The sequence below is a fragment of the Elephantulus edwardii genome, unplaced genomic scaffold, assembly GCF_000299155.1.
Source record: "Elephantulus edwardii isolate Elephantulus edwardi_28Jun2011 unplaced genomic scaffold, EleEdw1.0 scaffold00008, whole genome shotgun sequence".
Lineage (NCBI taxonomy): Eukaryota > Metazoa > Chordata > Mammalia > Macroscelidea > Macroscelididae > Elephantulus > Elephantulus edwardii.
Genome location: NW_006399758.1, coordinates 16923602 through 16944125, shown reverse-complemented (window position 1 = coordinate 16944125; position 20524 = coordinate 16923602). Strand labels below are relative to the sequence as shown.

Genomic DNA, 20524 nt, shown 5'->3' with positions numbered 1-20524 from the left:
AGCTGGTTTGGTTTTTTTTTTTTGTTTGTTTTCTTTGTTTGTTTGTTACAAAACGTCGTCTTGAGTCTTTATTTAAACAGTACTAGACTAAACTGTTCATGCCATGCAAAAAAAAAATAACATTTTCTGCACTTTTTTTTTGCAGGGGGAGGGGCTTCCCATGTATTAGTTCCCAGGCATTATTAACTGCTAAGAAACAAGGTATATTTTATTGCTTTTGTAACTAGTCACATGCTGGTTTCACGCGTGGAACAGTAACCTGTGTCTCCCGGGTTGGAATGAATTTCTGGGGCAAACAAGTGGTTCTCCATCTTGCCCCCTTCTTGGTTACCGTCCTTACTCACTTCGCCCACAGCATGGAAACTGTCTGGCCTACAGTTGTGATCTGTGTTCTGGGGGGAGGAAGAGCCTACAGAGGCTTCTTCTCTTAAAGGGTCTCTCCCACCACTAGGCTTCTCTGCAAAGCAGTTTGGGCTGGGGTCTGCCTGCTTTTCCTGCTTTGGCCCTTGAAGCTCCACGAAGTCATCGTCTTCTCCCGTGTCTATTTCCGTAAAGCTCCTCCTCTCTCGCGAAGAGAAAGGAAATAGTTTTTGCTTGGGAAACCGAGGGGACAGCCCTTTGCTAGGTCCTTGACAAGGTGTTGAAACCTCAGCACCCAGCAGAGGCCTGTCCCCCTGGGGGGAGTTTTCTTCTAAGAGGATGGTGCTGATGTGCTGGGGGGTGGTGAGCGAAAAGTCAGCCATCCTTACTGGCAGTGGCCTGGCTGTGCTGGGCGGGGTCTGGGGCGCACTGCCTCTGTTTTCCTTAAAGTTCACTTTGAGGGACCTGGACTTCAGCGGGTTTCTGCCTTTCAGTGAGCTCTTAGGGCTGTCCATGGCACTGTCGGGCTGCAGAGGACTGTGCAGCCCGCAATGGGAGCCGCTGGCCTCCAGGTTCACAGTTATGTCAATAGGAACGTATTCCAGAGTGGCGTCTCTGGCCGCTGGCCCCTTCTCTCGGGTTAGTGTCAGAAATGGGGGGGCCCTGGCTCTTTGGTGCTCTTCTGTCCCTGGGAGGTCGGTTGGGAACCTCATCTGCAGGTGCGAAGCAGAGGGTGGCGGCAGGGGTGACCGCTCAGTCTCTGTGAAGTCAGTGGCGCAGCTGGTGAAGCTGTCGATGCTGGACGTGCTCTTCATGTCCATGATGACCTCCGTCTGGGCCACGGCCAGCTGCTCCTGTGGGCAGACCACTTCCTCCATTTCTATCTCCTCTTCGTAGGCGGATGGCCTCTCGGACTGCTCCTGGGAGTCGGGGTTCGGGTGCGAGTGAGGCTGCGTCTTGGTGATTTCATTGTACAGCATCTCCAGCTTCTGCGCGCTCAGGTGCTGTGGGCTGGATGAAGACGTGTTGTTGAGCTGCTCGTGGGAGTCCTTCTGGCTCACCTCCTGGTAATTATTCTCGTAGGACTTGTTAGAGCTCGTTTCGGACAGCGCCTTCCTGGCCCACTTCCAGCGGCTTGGGGATAAGTGATTATCATCCGCGGAGTCCTTGGTGTTGGCAGAATCCCCCGTCTTCTCCACAGCGACATCGATGAGCTCCACACTACGAGCGAAGGCATCCTTCAAGTTCATGGACACAATGCTTCCGTTCCTTTTTGCCCTCTCCAGAGCCTCTCGCCTCTTGATTGCCTTCTCCTGGCGTTTCTGCTCTTTGTAAAACTCAGAGAAGTTGTTCACGATGATCGGGATGGGGAGGGCAATAACCAGAACCCCAGCAATACAGCAAAGGCCGCCCACTATTTTCCCTAATAATGTTTTCGGGTAAATGTCACCGTAGCCCACGGTCGTCATGGTGATGGTGGCCCACCAAAAGGAGGCAGGGATACTGGTGAATTTGGTGGCGTCTTCGTCCTTTTCAGCAAAAAATACCAGGCTGGAGAAAATCATTATCCCCATGGCCAAAAACAGTATCAGGAGGCCCAGTTCGTTGTAACTGCGCCTGAGGGTGAAGCCCAGGGATTGGAGGCCAGTGGAATGCCTGGCCAGTTTGAGGATTCGCAGGATGCGCATGATTCGGAAGATCTGAACCACACGCCTGACGTTCTGGAACTGCAGCATGTTCCTGTTGGACTCCGTGAGGAAAATGGTGACGTAGTAGGGCAGGATGGCCAGCAAGTCGATGACGTTCAACGGGCCTTTAAAGAACTTCCACTTGTTGGGTGAGGACAGGAAGCGCAGGAGGTACTCCATGGTGAACCAGGCGATGCACACGGCTTCCACGTGCGCCAGCTGTGGGTTGTCATTGGGCTGTCCAAATTTATCCTCTCCCTGCAGCTCTGGCAGCGTGTTGAGAGACAGCGCAATGGTGGACAGTATGATGAACAGGATAGAGACGATGGCCAGAATCTGAAAAAGAGAATAAAGCCCAGGTCAGCCAGTCAGTGGTTCAGGCAGCTAGTAGACACGGAGACGGATGCTCCTTTCAGTGGTACGAAATACTCAGAGTTATCCCAAGACTGTTTTTTTTTTTTAATTTTCATTCATTCACTCATTGTTGCACTTTTCTCCTTGTCCCCCCCTCCCCCCCTCCTCCCAGTACACTCTTCTCCTTGAAAAGTAAAAGAAAAATTCTGTAATTGTTTTACAATCCCTTCCCCCAGGTCCACTCCACTATGCAGCCTTCGTTTTGGACCAAGACAGTTTTAAAAGGTGGCTTCGAACTGCATGCCTTCGGGATTGCAGTGCAACTTCTTGGCACTAGGCTATCATAGCTCCCTCACTTGGGGCCATATACCTCAGTAAACATAGGACTACGAGAAGATGAGTTTATTTCTACCTTACATTAGGAAAAACTAAACTTTATCACATTTATTATTCCTTCTTCCTCTAGTTTCTTCCTTTAAATTCTTCTATTCTTGGGCTATTTTCCTTTCTCCTTGTAGCATTCATTATTCACCCCACCCCTTTCTTTCAATGCCTATCTTTCTCCTTAGATTGTTATAAAGTAAAAACTGTAATATATCTCAGATATGAAATGAAAGTTGACTGTCCCTTAAATAAGGACCCTTAATGCCACAGTACATGATACTCCTGGCTTTTAACTGAAAGGTTGGTGTTTTAAATTAACCAACTGCTTTGCAAGGGAAAGATAAGAAGTCTCCTTCTGTAAAGATTTTATAGCTTCAGAAACCTGATGGAGGGTCACCATGAGTTGGAATTCTTATGCTCTTTCCATAAAAAAACAAACAAACAAAATACCAAACAGAAACAGGTCCTTCTGTATATTTCATAGGTCTGACCCAAACCCAAACTATACCCCAGTGCTGTTGAATAACTTCTTATGGCAATCCTCTATTGGGTTTTTCAGGCTATGAATCTTAATGTAAGCAGACTGCCTCACCTTTTTTCTTGAGAAACTTCTGGTGAATTTGAACTACTAACTTTTGGTTAGCAACCCAATAAATAATTCCCTAGGCTACCAGGCCTCCTTCAGTAGATCACTCCAAGAGTGGTGCACATGATCTTCACTCAGTTACTAAATTCTCAGTTTGAACTCACTCAGTGATTCCACAAATGAAAATCTTCAGTAAATACAGCCAAGAAAACCCAACAGAGCTTGGTTCTATGGTGTCATGCATAGGATCATGATGGGTTTGAATAAACCTAGTGGCAACTTGTTTTGTTTTGAACAGGAGGTCGGACTTAAGGAGGCCTGCCTGTCTTAAGACATTTTAAACACTAGAGCTGCAGCACCATTCCTGTAATGATGATCCTACAGATGTTCCCCATTTGGTTTACTTGTCCATTTTTAATATATGTGGCCGATGGTTATTACTTTAAAGAAAAAGGAGTAAAACAGAAATACATCTTCCAACATCTAGAGAAAGGCTGAAACAAGAGCCCCAAGGCTGGTAATCTATGTTCATTTTTCTCTTGACTTCACAAAAAGAGCTTGAACTTAAATCCTTTTACAGTCTGTAGCTAATTATGGAAGGGGGATAATGGAACACACATGCTCATTGACATTGGGTTGGAAGCGACTCATAGCTAACCCACTATTGCATTTCTGGGGCCGTAAATCACAAGGGAAGGCAACACCCTTCTTCAGAGACACTAGCAGGTTTAAACAACTAGAAAGGCCTGGCAGTTAGATTAGCAACGCAACTCCCTACGGCCTGTAATTCTAACGTCTTCTATGGTCCAGTTGATTGCAACTGAACAAATATGGCTCTTTTTAATACCTAGAAATAGAACACATACACAAAATAATTTGGAGTACACACTTGAAGACAAAGAATGACTAAACAAACAAACAAACAAATCCAAACATTTAAACCCTTCACAACCCCACATTTATTTTAAAGGAACCATTAAGTACAGAAGTGGATTATTTTCGATCTCAAGTTCAAATTCAATCTCAGTCAAAACCCATTCGCTCCCAATTTAAGAAATGGCTTAAAGATCTTGTGAAGCATGAGTGTTCCTACAAAGAAAATATTTTCGACAACTTATTCAGTGTATACCAAAGATTATGTATGATACAAAAAGGCAATGTAGGTTAATAGTTCTTTTTATAAAAGTGGGGTTTTTCCCCCTCCCTTAAACACAATGAATAACATAAATATAAAATGTTGTTCTGAGCTGTAGGATATAACTCTAAACATAGATGTTCATAATTAAATCAGAAAATTCTTGGGGCATTTACATAGTGCTTCCTTGATCTTATCAAATAAGTGAAGAAACCTGACTGACTCATGGTTTTGATCTCTATCACCTCCAATAAGCTGAGTAGGAAAGAGTTGAACTTTCTCCCCCTCAGTGTTAGGAAAGGGAATTATGTTTGTACATGCCAAAAATAGTGGGCATTCTGAGCTATTGCCTGTGTAATGGTGGCTAACCTTCCCTGGGGATTTATGGTAGGTAATCTTAAGATCCCTTTGACCTTCAGCATCTGCTAATTCTTTGTCTAAAACAGTTTGCTAATTCCAGTCAAGTCTGCTAAATAAATAAATGCAAAACACATAGCCATTTTGGCTTGAAAGGCCAAATATGATCTCATTACTTTTCTTAGCGTAAAATGAAAAAAAATTCTTCGAAACAGGAAATTTAAGTGGGAAGGCTTTGAAAAATATTACATTGAGTATCTTTCAAGCCTTAATTACTGAGAATAGAAATTCTACATGGATAATAAAAAATCCCCCCTTTGATTTTCCAGAATAATTAATTCTTCACTTAGACACATACATTCACAGACCATGTGAGCTTAAGAAAAAGGTTCCACCCTTTGTATTATTTGGTTAGTGGGAAGTAAATACAAGTTGGATGAATTCATTTCTGTTTGTGATAGGAAATAACAAAGAAGTTTGCCTCAACTGTAACAGCTTCTTATTTTATATACTTTGAAAAGAATGTGTATTTTGTGGTAGTAAGAACACAGAACAAGGACTTAAGACTCCACCCTTATCTGTGGGACAAGTCAATTTCAGTTTCTTCCCTTGTAAAATGAATGAACTGTCTCATATTTTCAACCCTTGCTTTAGAAGGTTGCTAGAGATTAAACTAGAATATGAAAGCAAACTGTAAAGTTTGACATGTGTAAAAAATGTTGGAGATGTTTATGGAATATGCCATTGGCGGCACTGAGAGGAAATACCCCTCCTTAAATGGTTTATAAACCACTTAAATAACAAACTCAGATCTATTTTGTGTTGATGTTTTTAATATGTTCTAACATACTCTCTGCTTTACCTCCCCTGCCCAGTTTATATTATTTTTAATTTTTATAGATTTGAGTGAAAGTTTACATAGCAATTGGTTTTCCCTTCAACTATTCTATAAACTTTGTTTTAAGATCAATCACAAATTCACAATATAACTGCACTCTTCCAGCTTCTTCCTTATGGTTCTCATTTCCAGCCATCCAAGCCCATTGTTTGTCTTATGTATGTGGATTCCCAAAGCTAGGTGCATACATATTTATGACTGATAAATCTTCTTGGTTAACTAGTCACTTTATCACTATACAAAGTCCATTTACATCTCCCCTGAACAGACCCTTAAGGGACATCTGCCTTGTCATGATCTGAGAGAGCATATTACATTGGTTGTGGGTGGAGTCTCCACTCAAGATGGCTGCTTCTTAGCACACAGTTGCCTCAGGCAGCTCCAGACTATCAAGAAGGAGCAGATGGACCCAAATGGATTTCTTGGAGAACCTGATACGTTGGCTTCAGAGGCATAAACTATGGGGTCTTCAGGAAGGCGGGTAGACAGTGTGAGCAGATTCCACCATGGGGTCTTCTGTAGCAGTTTGTAACAGCCTGGAAACCAAGAATCACCAGGTATGGGAAGAGGTACCACCATCTGGTCAGATCCCATGGAGGTCTTCCTTGGGCGGTCAGAAACCCACACGGAGTGCAGCTGTGAGTACAGACTCCGCACAAAGACTCTTGCTTTTTAATACACAGTGGCCTCAGTCAGCAGGCCTCAGAGCAAATGGAAGTGGGCAGACTAACCAGAAATGACCCCGAGGCAGGTTTGCCCTGTGGGTTTCGGAGGTCTGGGCAATGGTACGCACAGGGAGATAAGCAGAGTGCTAGCTATGGGAGCAAACTCCACTGAAGCACAGTCTTGGACCTGAACTGTGACCTGCATGGGAAACCCGGACAGCTGCTTCTTTGTTTCCTTAGGCTGATTCAAAGCATCTGGCTTGCCAGAATTAATTCAAGAGTTGGACTTATATGGACTGGATGAACTTGACCGTCCTCATATCTTAAAGTATGAAGGACGTTTTCTAGCCTGGACACCTGTGGTTGAAAGAATTTAACTTGACCCAGAGAATTTGTTCTTTGTCTGATTCTTGTGAGAAAAATATCCTAAACCTTAGAATTTTTTCCGACCACTGAAGTTTGGTGAGGCTCCCTGACCATATCTAAGGGTTTATGTTGAGTGGGAGCTGGCCATTTCTTTAAGAACCACCATGTGATGTTAACCGCATGATGTCCACTGAGTAATACCAGCTGACTTCAGAGGCGGCATCTGGGGGAAGGTCGGATTCAATCCAAAAGCCATAATCCAATCACTGCCTGTGTAATGAAATCCCATAAAGCCCTGGACACTGCATCTCCATTAGCTTCCTGACTGGTGAAAGGCATCGGGTTTTAGGAGGATGACATGCCTTTGTTAGGACACTGAAGCCTTAACAATTGCTCTTCTTCTTGACCGGGTCTAACTGTGTATCTTCTTCATGCTGGTCTTGGTCTGCATCCTTTATGATAAAACTATAATCATAACCATGTTACTTTCCCAGGCTGTGTGAATGGTTCTAGTGCTATACTGAATCTGAAATAGTGAGTAGCAGAGCCAGCAAGTCAAAATGGAAGAAGGAGGTCTATAGACACTGAGTTTACAGCTAACAGTTCAAGGTGGTAGTAGGACCCTTCAGCTTTGTAGCTGCAGGTGAGAAGTAATGGGAGCTCTGGTAAACTAGTGGCAAGAAGCTGTACTGAGATCCTGAAGGCACATAGTTTGTGGCCACAGGCCCCTGAGCCTGCACACGAGAAAGATGGGCCAGCTCCTCCCATGGGATTAACTGCCTCTGAAAATCCACTGGAGGGTCAGCTCCGACTCTATAGTACACAGCAGTGACAACAACAACAGGTCAGAAGTGATGGTGTTGGTGGGGTTTCCAAGTTTATGGCTGGCACCTGAAGTCTTGGAGGTAGACTTGTCAGTCTAGAAGAGGACTGTATCCTTTAGTGGGATCTGATCAGAATTCTAATCATGTTTGCATTACATCCGAAAAGCCTTACAACTTTCTTGAATAACCATTTGAGAAATTCATGTGAGATTTTGTTTCTCAATCTAGATTTTTAAATTATGAAATAGAAAACTAAAAAACTCATTGCCATTGAGTTGGAACCAACTCACAGTTGACCCTCTAGTGGGTTTTGGAAGCTGTGACTCAGATGTGAGGAAATACCCATGTTTTTCCAGTGGAGCCACTGGTGGATTTGAACCACCATAGAGGTGGTCTTTGGGCGAGCAGCACAACTCGTTATTGACTGACTGCATACACCACCAGATCTCTCACGTGAAAACCAAAGACTAGGTATTTTACATGTAATTCCTACAGTGCCTAGGAGGCACTTCAAATCCTTTTGAATACATGAATAATCAAAAAAGTTCAGAGAGGGGTCCACAGAACTAGAGAAGATGAGAAAAAACCTTGGAGAGACAAAACATTTTCTAATCACTCAAGTAGGATTGCTTATTTTTGCTTGCTGCCATGTCACTCCAAAGTCAGTCTAAAAGCTTGAAATAGCCACAGAATATTAACAACAGAAATTAGCATTACAAATAACCCCTTTATCGATAAAGGGCCAATGTTACAAGTTAGCCACATAATCTCTTCTCAGTTTTACATTCTATACTTTTTATTAAGCCTGTCCTTTTTTCCACTACATTGGGTAGATAGCCTTTTTTTTTTTTAAAAAAAAGCTTTAATCCTTGGGAAGCCTGCTTTTGCCTATATACTGATAATAGTTTCAGGTTTCAGCGTCATAGAAAGATAAGTTTTTAAAAGACAAGTACTGCATTCATTCTGTGTTTCTTTGCTGAGTATAATTTGGGAGTTTGTAGTCAATTCAAATTAACCAGTGAAGTGATAGTTCCATGTATAAACACGGTTATATCCAAGTGTGTGCAATAAGATACTGAGGTGTGTCAAGCTACTGAGATGCTAAGTAATAACGCAGACTATTGTATCTACTCATTGCTATTGAGTTGGAACCAGCTCATTGCTGGCCTTCCAAGTGGGTTTTCAGAGGCTTTAAACTGTAAAGAAGCAGAACGCCCATCTTTCTCCCAAGGAGCAGCTGGTAGACTTGAATAGAGGTCCTTTGGATTGGCAGTACAACTTCTCACCCATTAGACCACCGAGGGGAGGGGGCACACATGCACATACACACACACTTCATGACATCAAAAGTAAAACAATTATGAATTGCAAATCCAATAATTGTAAGTACAAATATTTTCATAAAGAATAAACCAGGAATGTTGTATATTCCACTTATATGAGTAAGAACCCTAAATTAATGATATGACACATTCTGGTATAAGTAGGGAACTGTGAATTAGGTCTGAAAACAAAGTTCATTTTAAAACAGTAGTTTTTCTCTCCTTTATATTTAACCTTTGTTGTTAGGTGCCGATGGGTCAAGTACGACTTATAGCATCTCTATGAACAACAAATCTGACGTTACTGCGTCATCCTCACAATCTCTGACACACTTGAGCCCATTCCACTGTGTCAACCCACCTGGTTGATGGCCTTCCTTTCTTTCACTGCCCCTCCACCTTTCCAAGCGTGATGTCTCTCTTTGATGAATAACCTCTCCTAACAACATGTCCAAAATACGTGAGGTGAAGCTTTATCATCTGTGCCTCCAAGGAACTCTCTGGCTGCACCTTCTCCAAGACATATCTATTTGTTATTTCCTTTAATCGCTCTTAAAAATATACCCTGAAGGAAATATTTGCTGTAGCAGTCAAACAAAAGCTGGCTATCACAGCCTGTTCCCAGATGGGTTTGACTCACAGCATTATCACAAGAAATCTCCTTTATAATGGACCCCTTGAACAGACATGCTTGAGAAAGCAATTTTAATAGTGTGTTCTCAGACTAGCATGTCCTATCATTACCTTGAAATTCTCATGTACCCTATATGTAACACATAGCATCTAAGTTGTCAACCACTGAATCCCACCAGTTACCCTCCAATCACTAGCCATCCTCCAATTCTAGAAAGCCTGCCTTTAACTTCTCTAGTTGTCTGAAAAGCAATGTAATCTCTATTCTTCACCTGAACCCCATACAGATATTTGTCATTTTTGTGCCACAGACTTCATGCTTAGTTTCATTTACATAAGTAGTGTCATTTCTGGTTTGAACTGTATTGAACTTGTAATAAACATCTTCATTTCACTTTTACATACAGTTTAATCAATTACAAATGCAATTTTATTTACAAGCTTAATGTGTTAACATAACATGCTACTAGAGTTGAGTGGTCCACATGCATGTGCAGGTATTATGGCAAGTTTTTGGAGTCGAGTGCTTTTTCGGGCTTGTATTTGACATGCAAAACTGCTCTGCCCCCCAGGAGCGAGGCCTTCCAGGCTTGGCCTAGGGTTTAAGGCAGGAAGGCTCTTCAAGCCCCAAAAGGAGAGGGGAGTGGAGGCAGGCATGTTCTTCCTGGTTGGCTCCTCCCAGGATTTCTGTGACTTCTTGCTGCCAGAGCTGAGTGGTCTGTGTGCATGCACAGGTATAACTGCAAGTTTTCGGAGTTGAGTGCTTTTTCGGGCTTGTGTTTGACATGTAGGACTCGGGCCTGTGGCCCTTGGGCCAGGTTCAAATTGTTTTCCTGTCAAACATTCTGCTAGGTGGTGTAGCACTGGTCTGTGTATTGCTGTACAGAGGTAACTCGTGGTTGCTGTGATGCTGAACATTGTGATACTGATGTGCCAAATGTGGTAATAGTCACCCATGGTGGACAGTGTTTGCTGGAGCTTCCCGACTAAATCAAGCCTGGAAGCAGGAGCGGCATCCACTTCCGAAATGGCTTACCTCCGGAAACTCTATGAACAGTGCTCAGGCCTTTCATTCATAGGGTCGTTATGAGTTGTCTATGACTCGATGGCACCAAACAACAACAACAACAACTCCTATCTCATAGATGTTGAGTCAGAACCCACTCATGGCTGACCTTCCAGCAGGCTGCTGAAGCTGTAAATTGCACAGGAGATTGTCTGTATTTTTCTCTTGGAGTCTCTGGTGGATGTGAACGCCCTCACACATGTGGCCTTTGAGTTAGTCACATAGCTCCCTAGGGACTACACTCTGAAAGCTCCCTGTTAATACACTGTTGTGCCCCCACTGAGTCAGAATCTACCCTAGCTGACCTTCTAGTGGGTTTTCAGTGGCAGCAAATTGCATGGGAGGAGACTGCCCATCTTTCTCTGGCAGAGCAGCTGGTGGATTTAAACCCTGTGCCTTTGGGATTGGGGCGCAGCTTCTTACCACAGCCACTAGAGCTCCCTATACTAGCATGTAATATGCTTCCTTTACAACATACTACGTGCATAAAAATAAAACATACTAGCTATGTGTAAAACAAGGGGGAAAAATAGAAACCACAACAATGAAACAATCCCTTTCTGCCTCCTCAGTGTTCCAGTTCTTAGGAAAGAAGATTCATAAATACTCAAGGGAGAGAAAAACCATTCTGAACACTTGAGCTACTTACAGCTCTTTCTAGATTCTAGAATATTTCTCCTCTTTTGACTGAAAAAGATCTTGTTTGTTCTAAGGACAATTCTAATCAGAAGCCTTTTTTTTTTTTTTTGGAGGTGGCCTCGTAATATAGGTAGAATTTTTTTCATGCAGATAGGCAAATAATTACCAAGGGAGCAGAGCAGGCAAAAGCTTTGAAGTAGCCCAAATTATAGTTTCCTCAGAAAATTCCAAGTATTTTTGCACCCATAAGAATCATATTATAGACAGATTCATAGTGATTTCATGTAGAGCTCTTGTATATAGGAGTTTAGCTTGCACACTGGTTAACTCCAGAGAGAACCAATGAAAAGATTATAATGTCAATGGCACCTCCATGATTTGTGCAGTGGACAACCTGCACAACTGATTACAAAACTCTTGATTTCAATGAACTGTATAGAGTGGTGTGGTTGGACACAGGTGGAGGTGTGGAGAGCAGTGAGTGGGCAGTGCTTCTGGCAAGTGAAGCAGTGAATAAATGCTAAGACATCTAGGATGCCATGATGTAGAATTTGTTGGGCTTCCTTCTGTAGACCATTTTTCTTCAAAGTGAGGTTTTTTTAGAGCATGAATGGCAATATCATGCTGTTCCTCATTAAACATAGGAATTATCAGGTTCCAGTGAATGTCTATAGAATAAAGAACTCAGAGACAGCCAAGCCATGTACATTTTTACAAGCCTCCTAAAGTTTGAGAACCTCTGCTATAAGGAACAGAAGCCAGTGAAGGGCTCCAAGAAACGTGGAGACTGGCTGGGGTGGTAGTGTGACTGATGACCAGAGGAGCTATTCTAAAGTGATTTATTCAGGAATCTCAAAGCAATGACAATCTGGAACTGGGGAGCAGAACAGAGGATGGAGGAGGAGAATTAGACAAGCAGATATGAAGTGGAATCTCAACTATTTTAGCCATAGAGAATGAAAACTTTGGCTTCTCCCAGGTTTACAGCTCAGTTGACAAGCAAAGTTGAGTCATCCTGATAAATTTCCATTATTGTCTTACATTGGTGAAAGGACTCAGAGTAGTTCTTTCATAAAAATTGGGTTTTCATTCCATAATCTCTCTCTCTCTCTCATTTTATACCATTAATTACAACTGATCAAGGCTATTTATTATAACAACTAGTCTTACTTCACCCAAGCGTTGAGGACTCTCCTTCATAGGGTCACTATGAGTCACCTGCGACTTGACGGCACTTAACAACAATGACATCAAGATAGAGAGAGATCCCTTGGCCCAGTGGACAGAAAGCAATGTTGCCAAGCCAAAGGTGGGTGACTTTTAATCTGTGGCCTTCAGGCCTGTCTTTCATTGTTTTTGTTCAAATATTACTCTAGGTCATATAGCCCTGATGTGTCCACTTGTCATAAAGCAGTAACTTGTGGTTGCTGTGAGGCTGAACACTGTGACACTGATGTGTCAAATATATTAATGGTTGGTTACCCAATGCAGACAGTGTGGGCTCGAGCTCCCTGATTAAAACAAGCTTGGAAGGAGGAGTGGCATCCATTTCCGTAATAGCTTGTCTCCGGAAACCCTATGAACCTGGAGAGAGGATGAAAGACACCCAACCGTTGAGGAATCTCCTTCACAGGGTCACTATGAGTTGCCTGCGACTCGACAGCACTTAACAACAACAACAAGTCTTACTTAAGCCATCCCTTATCTTTGAATCAAATATTCCCTCATATTAAGAAAAACAATATTACTAAAAAAGGACCTCTCCAAAGTACTGAAGAGCATTGGTGTCACTCTAGAGACTAAGGTCTGCCTGATTACAGGCTATGGTCTTTGCAATCACTTGCTATGCATCAGAGAGCTGGATAATGACTAGGGAGGACAGAAGGAGAACTGATGCCTTTGAGCTGTGGTGTTGGATAACAGTATTAAATATACCATGGACTGTGAAGAAAACACACCGGTTTGTCCAGGAGAGGGTTAAACCAGGCTACTCCTTGGAGGCAAGAATTCTGAAGCTTCATCTGATATACTTTGGACATGTTGCAAGGAGGGACCAATCCTTGGAGAAGGACGTCATTCTTGGGAGAGTGGAGGGACAGTGCAGGGGTGGAAGACCCTCTATGAGGATTGATTCAGTGACTAGGGTAATGGGGCAGATGTGTCGAAGATAGTGAGATTGGCACAAGACAGAACAGGGTTTAGGGCTGTTGTACATAGGGTCGCTATGAGTCCGCAGGCAACTTGACAGCACAAAACAACAACTAAAAACTTAAGGTCTTCAAATAGGAATATAAAAATTATTCTCTTAATATTTTATTGGTGCATAGAAATATTATGAAAGCCTATTCTTGTGAAAGTACTAGAAATAATATATATTTTTAAAATTTTTTTTTTTACCTTAACTGTACATTATGAAATCACACAGGGTAAGGATGCATTTAAGAGCCTTTGTACTGGCTGTTCCCTGAAAGCTTGCTCGTTTGTTGAATTATTTCTCAGCCACTCTGACTTCCAATTTCTGCAAAGAAGTCTTTTAAATTTCCAGAATTAAAGGGCCATTAAAAATTGGCTTTGTTCCTTGGACACCTAGTCAGCCTCATCACTCATCAATCACAGTTAACAGAGAATCACAAGGATTTATTTTCACCATTACCCACCTATCTAAAGGCCGCATCCCAGCAGCTTCAAAGGAAGGGGTAAAAACAAAAGCTATAATGGAATCATTATCTTTCCTTTTAATGAATCTCTGCAGCAAACCTCTTCTGAAAAGCACTTTTGGGGTGAATGCCATTACAGACCACATTCTAGAATGCCAGAAAATGGAAAACATGCCAGGGTCCCAGTGAAATGCAGCAGCCCTGCCAAGAGGAAAGAGGGAAGGAGCCAACTTTGGCTATGACTGCCGACAACTTGCCTGGTTCATTTTACATTTGTGATTAATCGACGGCTGCTCTGCTGTCCCAGTATCTGCAAACCACAGAATGTCCACTGATGCTACTGTGACAGTGAGAGCAGGTCTTTATAACTGTATGTTGAGCATCACAGTCAAGAACTTAAATGAATCCTGCTTGACTTGTCTGGGTAGCGACCTGCACTGAGTGGGCTTCAGAACTTCTGAATTTACTCAGGATCAACCCACTGAAGTGGAGTCAGTTCTGCCTCATAGCCGTCCTCCATGGAGTTCCGAGGCTGCAGACTTCTACGGGAAGAGACTACCATCTTTCCTCCCAAGGAGCAGCTGGCAGATTCAAACTGCTGATCTTTTCCCATCGATCAAGGAAGTGTTTATTCATTGATCAGAGGAGTCCAGTCTTATCACAGCTGTCTGTTTGTGGACATTTCCTACCTTCACAAAACCAATTTTGTTCTCTACAAAGAGTTACTCCTAGGTCTTTCACAAGGGCTGTCTAAGGTCTTGCCAATCAAATTACAATCCTTGTACTCAAAGCATCATCAGGAAGCTTAGGAGAGATGCAGAATTTACTCTAAGCCCATTGACCAGAATCTGCATTTTAACAAAAGGCACATTTCAGAAGTACTGACCTAGGATATAGATGCATACAACTTAAAAAAAAATCAGAAAGTAGCTTTAAAAGTCACTTATACTAATTGAATTTCTTAGTTATCCAGTGGTGCTATCACAGGAATGCTACAAGCAGGCGGTTTCAACAAACAGAAATGTATTTTCTCACAGTTTATGAGAAAACTTTCAATTGCAGGGCTGAGGCTCTGGGGAAGTTCTCTGATCTTGGGGAACGACATTAGAATGATGGTTGAAGACCTTTATTTGCTTATACCGTCAATTTTCATTGTTACCTACGATGATGGTAATAATAGCCATCATAATTATTATTTTATATTGATGATTTGTATTAAAAATAGCATGACTCCTTCGTCTTACATACTTTGGGTACAGTCCTTGGCAAAGGACATCATGCTTGGAAAGATGAAGGGCCAGCAAAAGAAAGGAAGACCCCCCAGGAGGTGGACTGGCCCAATAACTGGAACAATAGGCTCAAGCATGTCAGAGATGAAGAGTATGGCAGAGGGTGGGGCAAGACTCAGATCTGTGGCTCACAGGGTTGTTCTGACTCCTCAAAGGCCCTTTACAAAGTTTCTCAAACTGACTTTTGTGTGATTTTTAGCAATGAGAGAGAAAGCGGGCTACCTTCCACACTAAGAAAGGTCAGAACTCCTATTTTTTCACCATTATTTTGGCTCAGGACTTCCATACTTGTTTATCAACTAGGTTGGGTTTGGATGTGATGGCACACAACAAAAATATATCTAGGATGTCTGGTGGCTCAGTGGCTAAGCATTTGGCTGCTAACATAAATGTTGGTGGTTCAAACCCACCAGCCTCTCAGTGGTAGAAAGATGTGGCCGTCTGCTTCTATAAACGGCAACGTAGAGACTCCACAGTGAAGTTCTGTTTTTCCCTATGGGATCACTAGGCACTGAAATTGCCTTAAGACACTCAGCAACCCACAGTTTCTGTTCATATCAGCCCTTTTTTAATTTTGGTATTTGAATTTCTTTTTATTACTTTGTACTTCTGTCGCCACTTGGGTTTTGAAAGGATACAAGTAGTTTATTTTATGATAGCTAGGCTATAAGTTGTGGTAAGGTATCTTCATGAATCATTAGCAAAACTATTTAATATTTACAAGGACATGCCATAATATTAAATCATACTTGTTCATTACTGCCATACTAGAATAGTTTCATTAACTTAAAAATGAAAGAATTTAAGCTTTAATAGGCATTAATATAATTGAAAGATGATTAATACTGGTTTTATAAATACCATGTGGATTTCCCCCACTAAATTACATGACTCAAAATAATACAGCAGATCAATTTTTTAAATTAGAGAACTATTTACTGTTATCTCACAATACATATTTTTTTTTAAATTAGGTGCTGTTGAATTAAAAACGACTCATCATGGCTCTAAAAGTAACAGTTCTGAACTCTGTCCTATCCTATAATCTTCATTATCCCTGACACACTTGAGCCCACTGCTACAGTCACTATGTCAATCCAGCAGATTAAGGGTCTTCCTCTCTTTTGCTGACCCTCCACCTTTTCAAGCATGATGTTCCTCTCCAAAGAATACTTCTCCTGGCAACATTCCCAAAGTATGTGAGATGAAGCTTTATTATCTTTGCTTCCAAGGAGCACCCTGGCTGGGCTTTCTTCAAGATATATCTGTTTGTTCTTTTTGCAATTCATAGGATGTTTAGTACTCTTCTCCAACACCACAACTCAAAGGTATCACTTATTCTTCTGTCATCTTTATTCATCATCCAGGTCCCAGACACATAGCAAGTGATTGAAAAGAACATAGCCTAAATCAGGCACACCTTAGTCTTCAAACCGATATCATTGTTCTTCAATAATCTAGAGAGGTCCAAGCTGCAGACTTTCTCAGTGCAATATATCTCCTGATCTCCTGACTGCTGCTACCAAGGGTGTTGGCTGTGGATCCAAGTAAGATGAAATAAGTGACAGTTTCAATCTTTTCTCCATCTATCATGATGTTGCCTATCAGTCCTTTAGTGAAAATTTGCATTTCATTGATGTTGAGATGTAATCTGTTTATATATATATATACACACATGCATACATATATAATGTAAGCCATAATATATACGATTTTTATATAGCTTATATATTTTATGTTAAAATAATTGGTTATTTTAAAAAACTTTTTATTATGATTAGAGTGAAAGTTTACAGAGCACACTGGTTTTTCATTCAACCATTCCAATACACTTTATGGCTGACTACAATCCCTACATTTTAACAGCACTATTTCCACTTCATTCCTATGATTTTTATTTCCATTCAATCTTCTATCCTTTCCATCTTGCCATATGAGAACTATTCATGGGAAAATTCTGGATTTTTAATTTTGCATGGTTGATTGTTCCAAATACTGAATACATCCCTGGAATTATTTTTTTACCCTGCAGAGTTTGTATCATTTGCCTGCAACTTGTGCCATATGTGGAAGTTCAGTCCTAGGTTCAAAGAGTGACTAAGGTTCATAGTCTCAGAAGTGCCAATATCCTCTATCAGACCAATAAGCTTGGCCTTTTGCATGATTTTGAGTTTCTCATTCTATCTAGGACTCTTTATTATGATTTCTTTCAGAATAATCAGCAGTGGTGGCTGGGCACTATCTAGTTCTTCTGGTCTCAGGGTAATGGAGAGTAAGGTCCATAAGGTCCATTAGCATTATGGACTAATTATTTACATGCACTTTTAATTTTCTTTACTCTGCATTTTAAAACTGTAAATTTATAGGTCATTAGGTTTCTACTGCCAATATTTTATTTAGCAGTTGAGCACTTGTCTATGCCACTCAGAGACTCCATATGTCAACTGTTATGTACCGGTGAGTTAGAATCAACTCACAGTTGGCCCTCAAGCAAATTTTCAAAGATAACAAACTGCATGAGAAGAGACTGCTGATCTTCTCTCATGGAACAAACTGGTGGAGCTGAACTACCTGCCTTTGGGTTGGCAGCAAAACTCCTTCCTACTAGAACACCAGAGCATCCTCATATAGCAACTGCTGTTAGGTACCATCAAGTCATGTCTGATTCATAGCAACCCTATGAACAACAGATCTGAACCCTGTCCTATTCTGCACCATCCTTACCATCCCCAACACACTTGAGTCCATTGTCACTGTAGTCACTTGTATCAATCTATGTTACTAAGGGTCTTCCTTTCACTGGGCCTCCACTTTTCCAAGCCTGATATCCCTGTCCAAGGAATAGCCTCTTCTAACAACATGTCCAAAGTATGTGAGATGAAGCTTTGCCATCCTTGCCTCCAAGGAACACTGGTTACACCTTCTTCAAGACATGTCTGTTCTTTTGCAATTAGCAGGTGTCTATTAAATATTAGCTCTTGAACAACATGCCTCCGGAAACTCTATGAACTTTGATAAATGTCTAGAGACTAAGGTGTGCATGATTCAGGCAATTGTTTTTGCAATTACCTGTTATGCATTAGAAAGCTGGACAATTATTGGAGATGACAGAAGAAGAATTGATGTCTTCGAGTTGTGCTTCTGGATAAGTTTTGAATATACCCTGGACTGCCAAAAGTACAAATAGGTCTTTCCTGGAGAGGGTGAAACCAAGTTTCTCCTTGGAGGCAAAGATTTTTAAACTCCATCTCACATAATTTTGTCATGTGGCCAGGAGTGACCAGTTCCTGAGAAGGACATCATACTTGGAAGGGTGGAGGGACAGCACAGGTGAGGAAGACCATGGGTGAGATGGATTGACACAGAAAACTGGTATATTATGGATAGGTGTTTTGGATTAAGGAAGACTGCCTCAGGATAGAGCAGGGTTTGGAGTTATTGTGCATAGGGTCTCTATAAGTTGTAGTAGACTCGATGGCACATAACAACAACAAGAACACCAATATTACACATATTTAACAAATATGTCCACACGTGAACACAATAGTTCCTGGTTAGTAAGGTGATTATTTTTAGACAGTTTTATATATTTGATGAACATCTTAACATTTCAATTTATTTTTTGAGTAAAAGTCTAAAATTTTTCTCGAAATTTAAGTTAGGAATTCCATTTTAGGCAAACACGCTGTTAACCTCCACATGATCCCCTCTCAATGTCCCTGACTAGGCCTCATTTCCTATAGCCTGAAAGCAGTCATTAGCTGCAAAGAAGATATGGAGGGTAAATTTTTTTAAAAAATTTTCTTTTATATTGGTTTATTTGCAAAGTTAAAATACACTGTTTTTCACATGAGGTCTTTCCCATTTTCTACACCCTCTCCTCCACACATCAAATTGTGCGACCCTATGATTAACTGCCCCTCTGCCCATCCTCAGCCCTCTTCCCTCCCCCTCCTTGGATCCTCACACTCATTCTACAATAACGGTCTTATACAGTATTTGTCATTATGGGACTGAATTAGTTCAGTGGAGGGTAATTTTTGAAGGCTACCACATGAGCATGGAGAAACAACAGAAGTTATACAAGTGTTCAGGTCTTTTGTTCACAGGGTCGCTATGAGCCGTCTATGACTCAACGGCACTTAACAACAATAACAACAACGAGAGAGCTCTGTTGGCCTAGTAGATAGAAAGTTACGCTACCAAGCCAAAGGTGGGTGATTTTAATCTGAGGCCCTCAGGTCTGGTTTTAATTGTTTTTTGGTCATTCTTCTAATTGGTATAGCACTGTCCATTTGCTGTACAGAGGTAACTCATGGTTGCTGTGATGCTAAACACTGTGACACGGATGTCTCAAATGTGATAATGGTTACCCAGGGTGGACAGTGTTTGGTGGAGCTTCCCGATTAAAACAAGCTTGGAAGCAGGAGTGACATCCACTTCCGCAATGGCTTGCCTCCGGAAACTCTGTGAACGCGGAGAAATGACAATAGTTATATAATTGTTAAGGTCTTTCATTCATAGGGTCATAATGAGTTATCTATGACTCAACAACACAACAACAACAACAACAACAGAAAGGAAGGCCTCTTCAAAAGTCCATATTCCCTGTTGTTAACAACTATTTAGTACCAGGCATAGTTTCAATGTTACTTTTCTCTCTTCAAAATATAGTTTTCTCTAAAGCAAGGCTCACTTTCTTCTCTGTTCCCAGAAATTTTCAAAATGGGCCTTCTGGGCCTTTTCTTCTTATGTCCTTTCAAGGAGGAAAGTCTGTCCCTTTGGAGATACAATGTTCTATCATTACTAAAAAAAAAAGACCTTCTGGAGTTAAGCTGGAGTCTTGGGGTGTCCTTCGAGGTATCTTAAGGAGCTGTTGCTGAACAGAAAGGAAAACCTATCAGACAAAGCTATGGGACTCTCATTCTTGCCACAGACAAGGTGGAGCTGTTCATTCACTAGTGCTGAAGACAAACATGTGTTTTAGTGAGAGATACACTCAAATGGGAGAGGGGAAACGTTTCTTAGAACTTTATATGTATATATAGATCTTTATATGTGTAAGTATATGGAGTGAAACATGTACTCATAGATGCCCTTCCATATACATATACATATACATATACACATACACATACATATACACATACTTATATATAAATAATTGTAGCTCTCTCTTTGACCTAATGATATTATTATTCAATATTCAATATTATTCAAAATGGTTGACTCTGGAGAACATTATGCTGAGTGAAATATCCCAGTCACAAAAGGACAAATATTACATGATGCCACTGTTGT

At 41.4% G+C, this 20524-nt stretch overlaps 1 protein-coding gene across 1 annotated transcript in view; it reads right to left on the bottom strand.

The window, feature by feature from the left end:
* Positions 1 to 227: 227 nt before the first annotated feature.
* The window catches only part of KCNB2 (potassium voltage-gated channel, Shab-related subfamily, member 2), a 553114-nt gene continuing 532817 nt past the window's right edge, over positions 228 to 20524 (bottom strand). Inside the window, exon 2 of the mRNA XM_006880461.1 lies at positions 228 to 2384. Within this exon, the coding sequence (XP_006880523.1) occupies positions 228 to 2384 (2157 nt within the window). The remainder of the gene's footprint in view (positions 2385 to 20524) is intronic.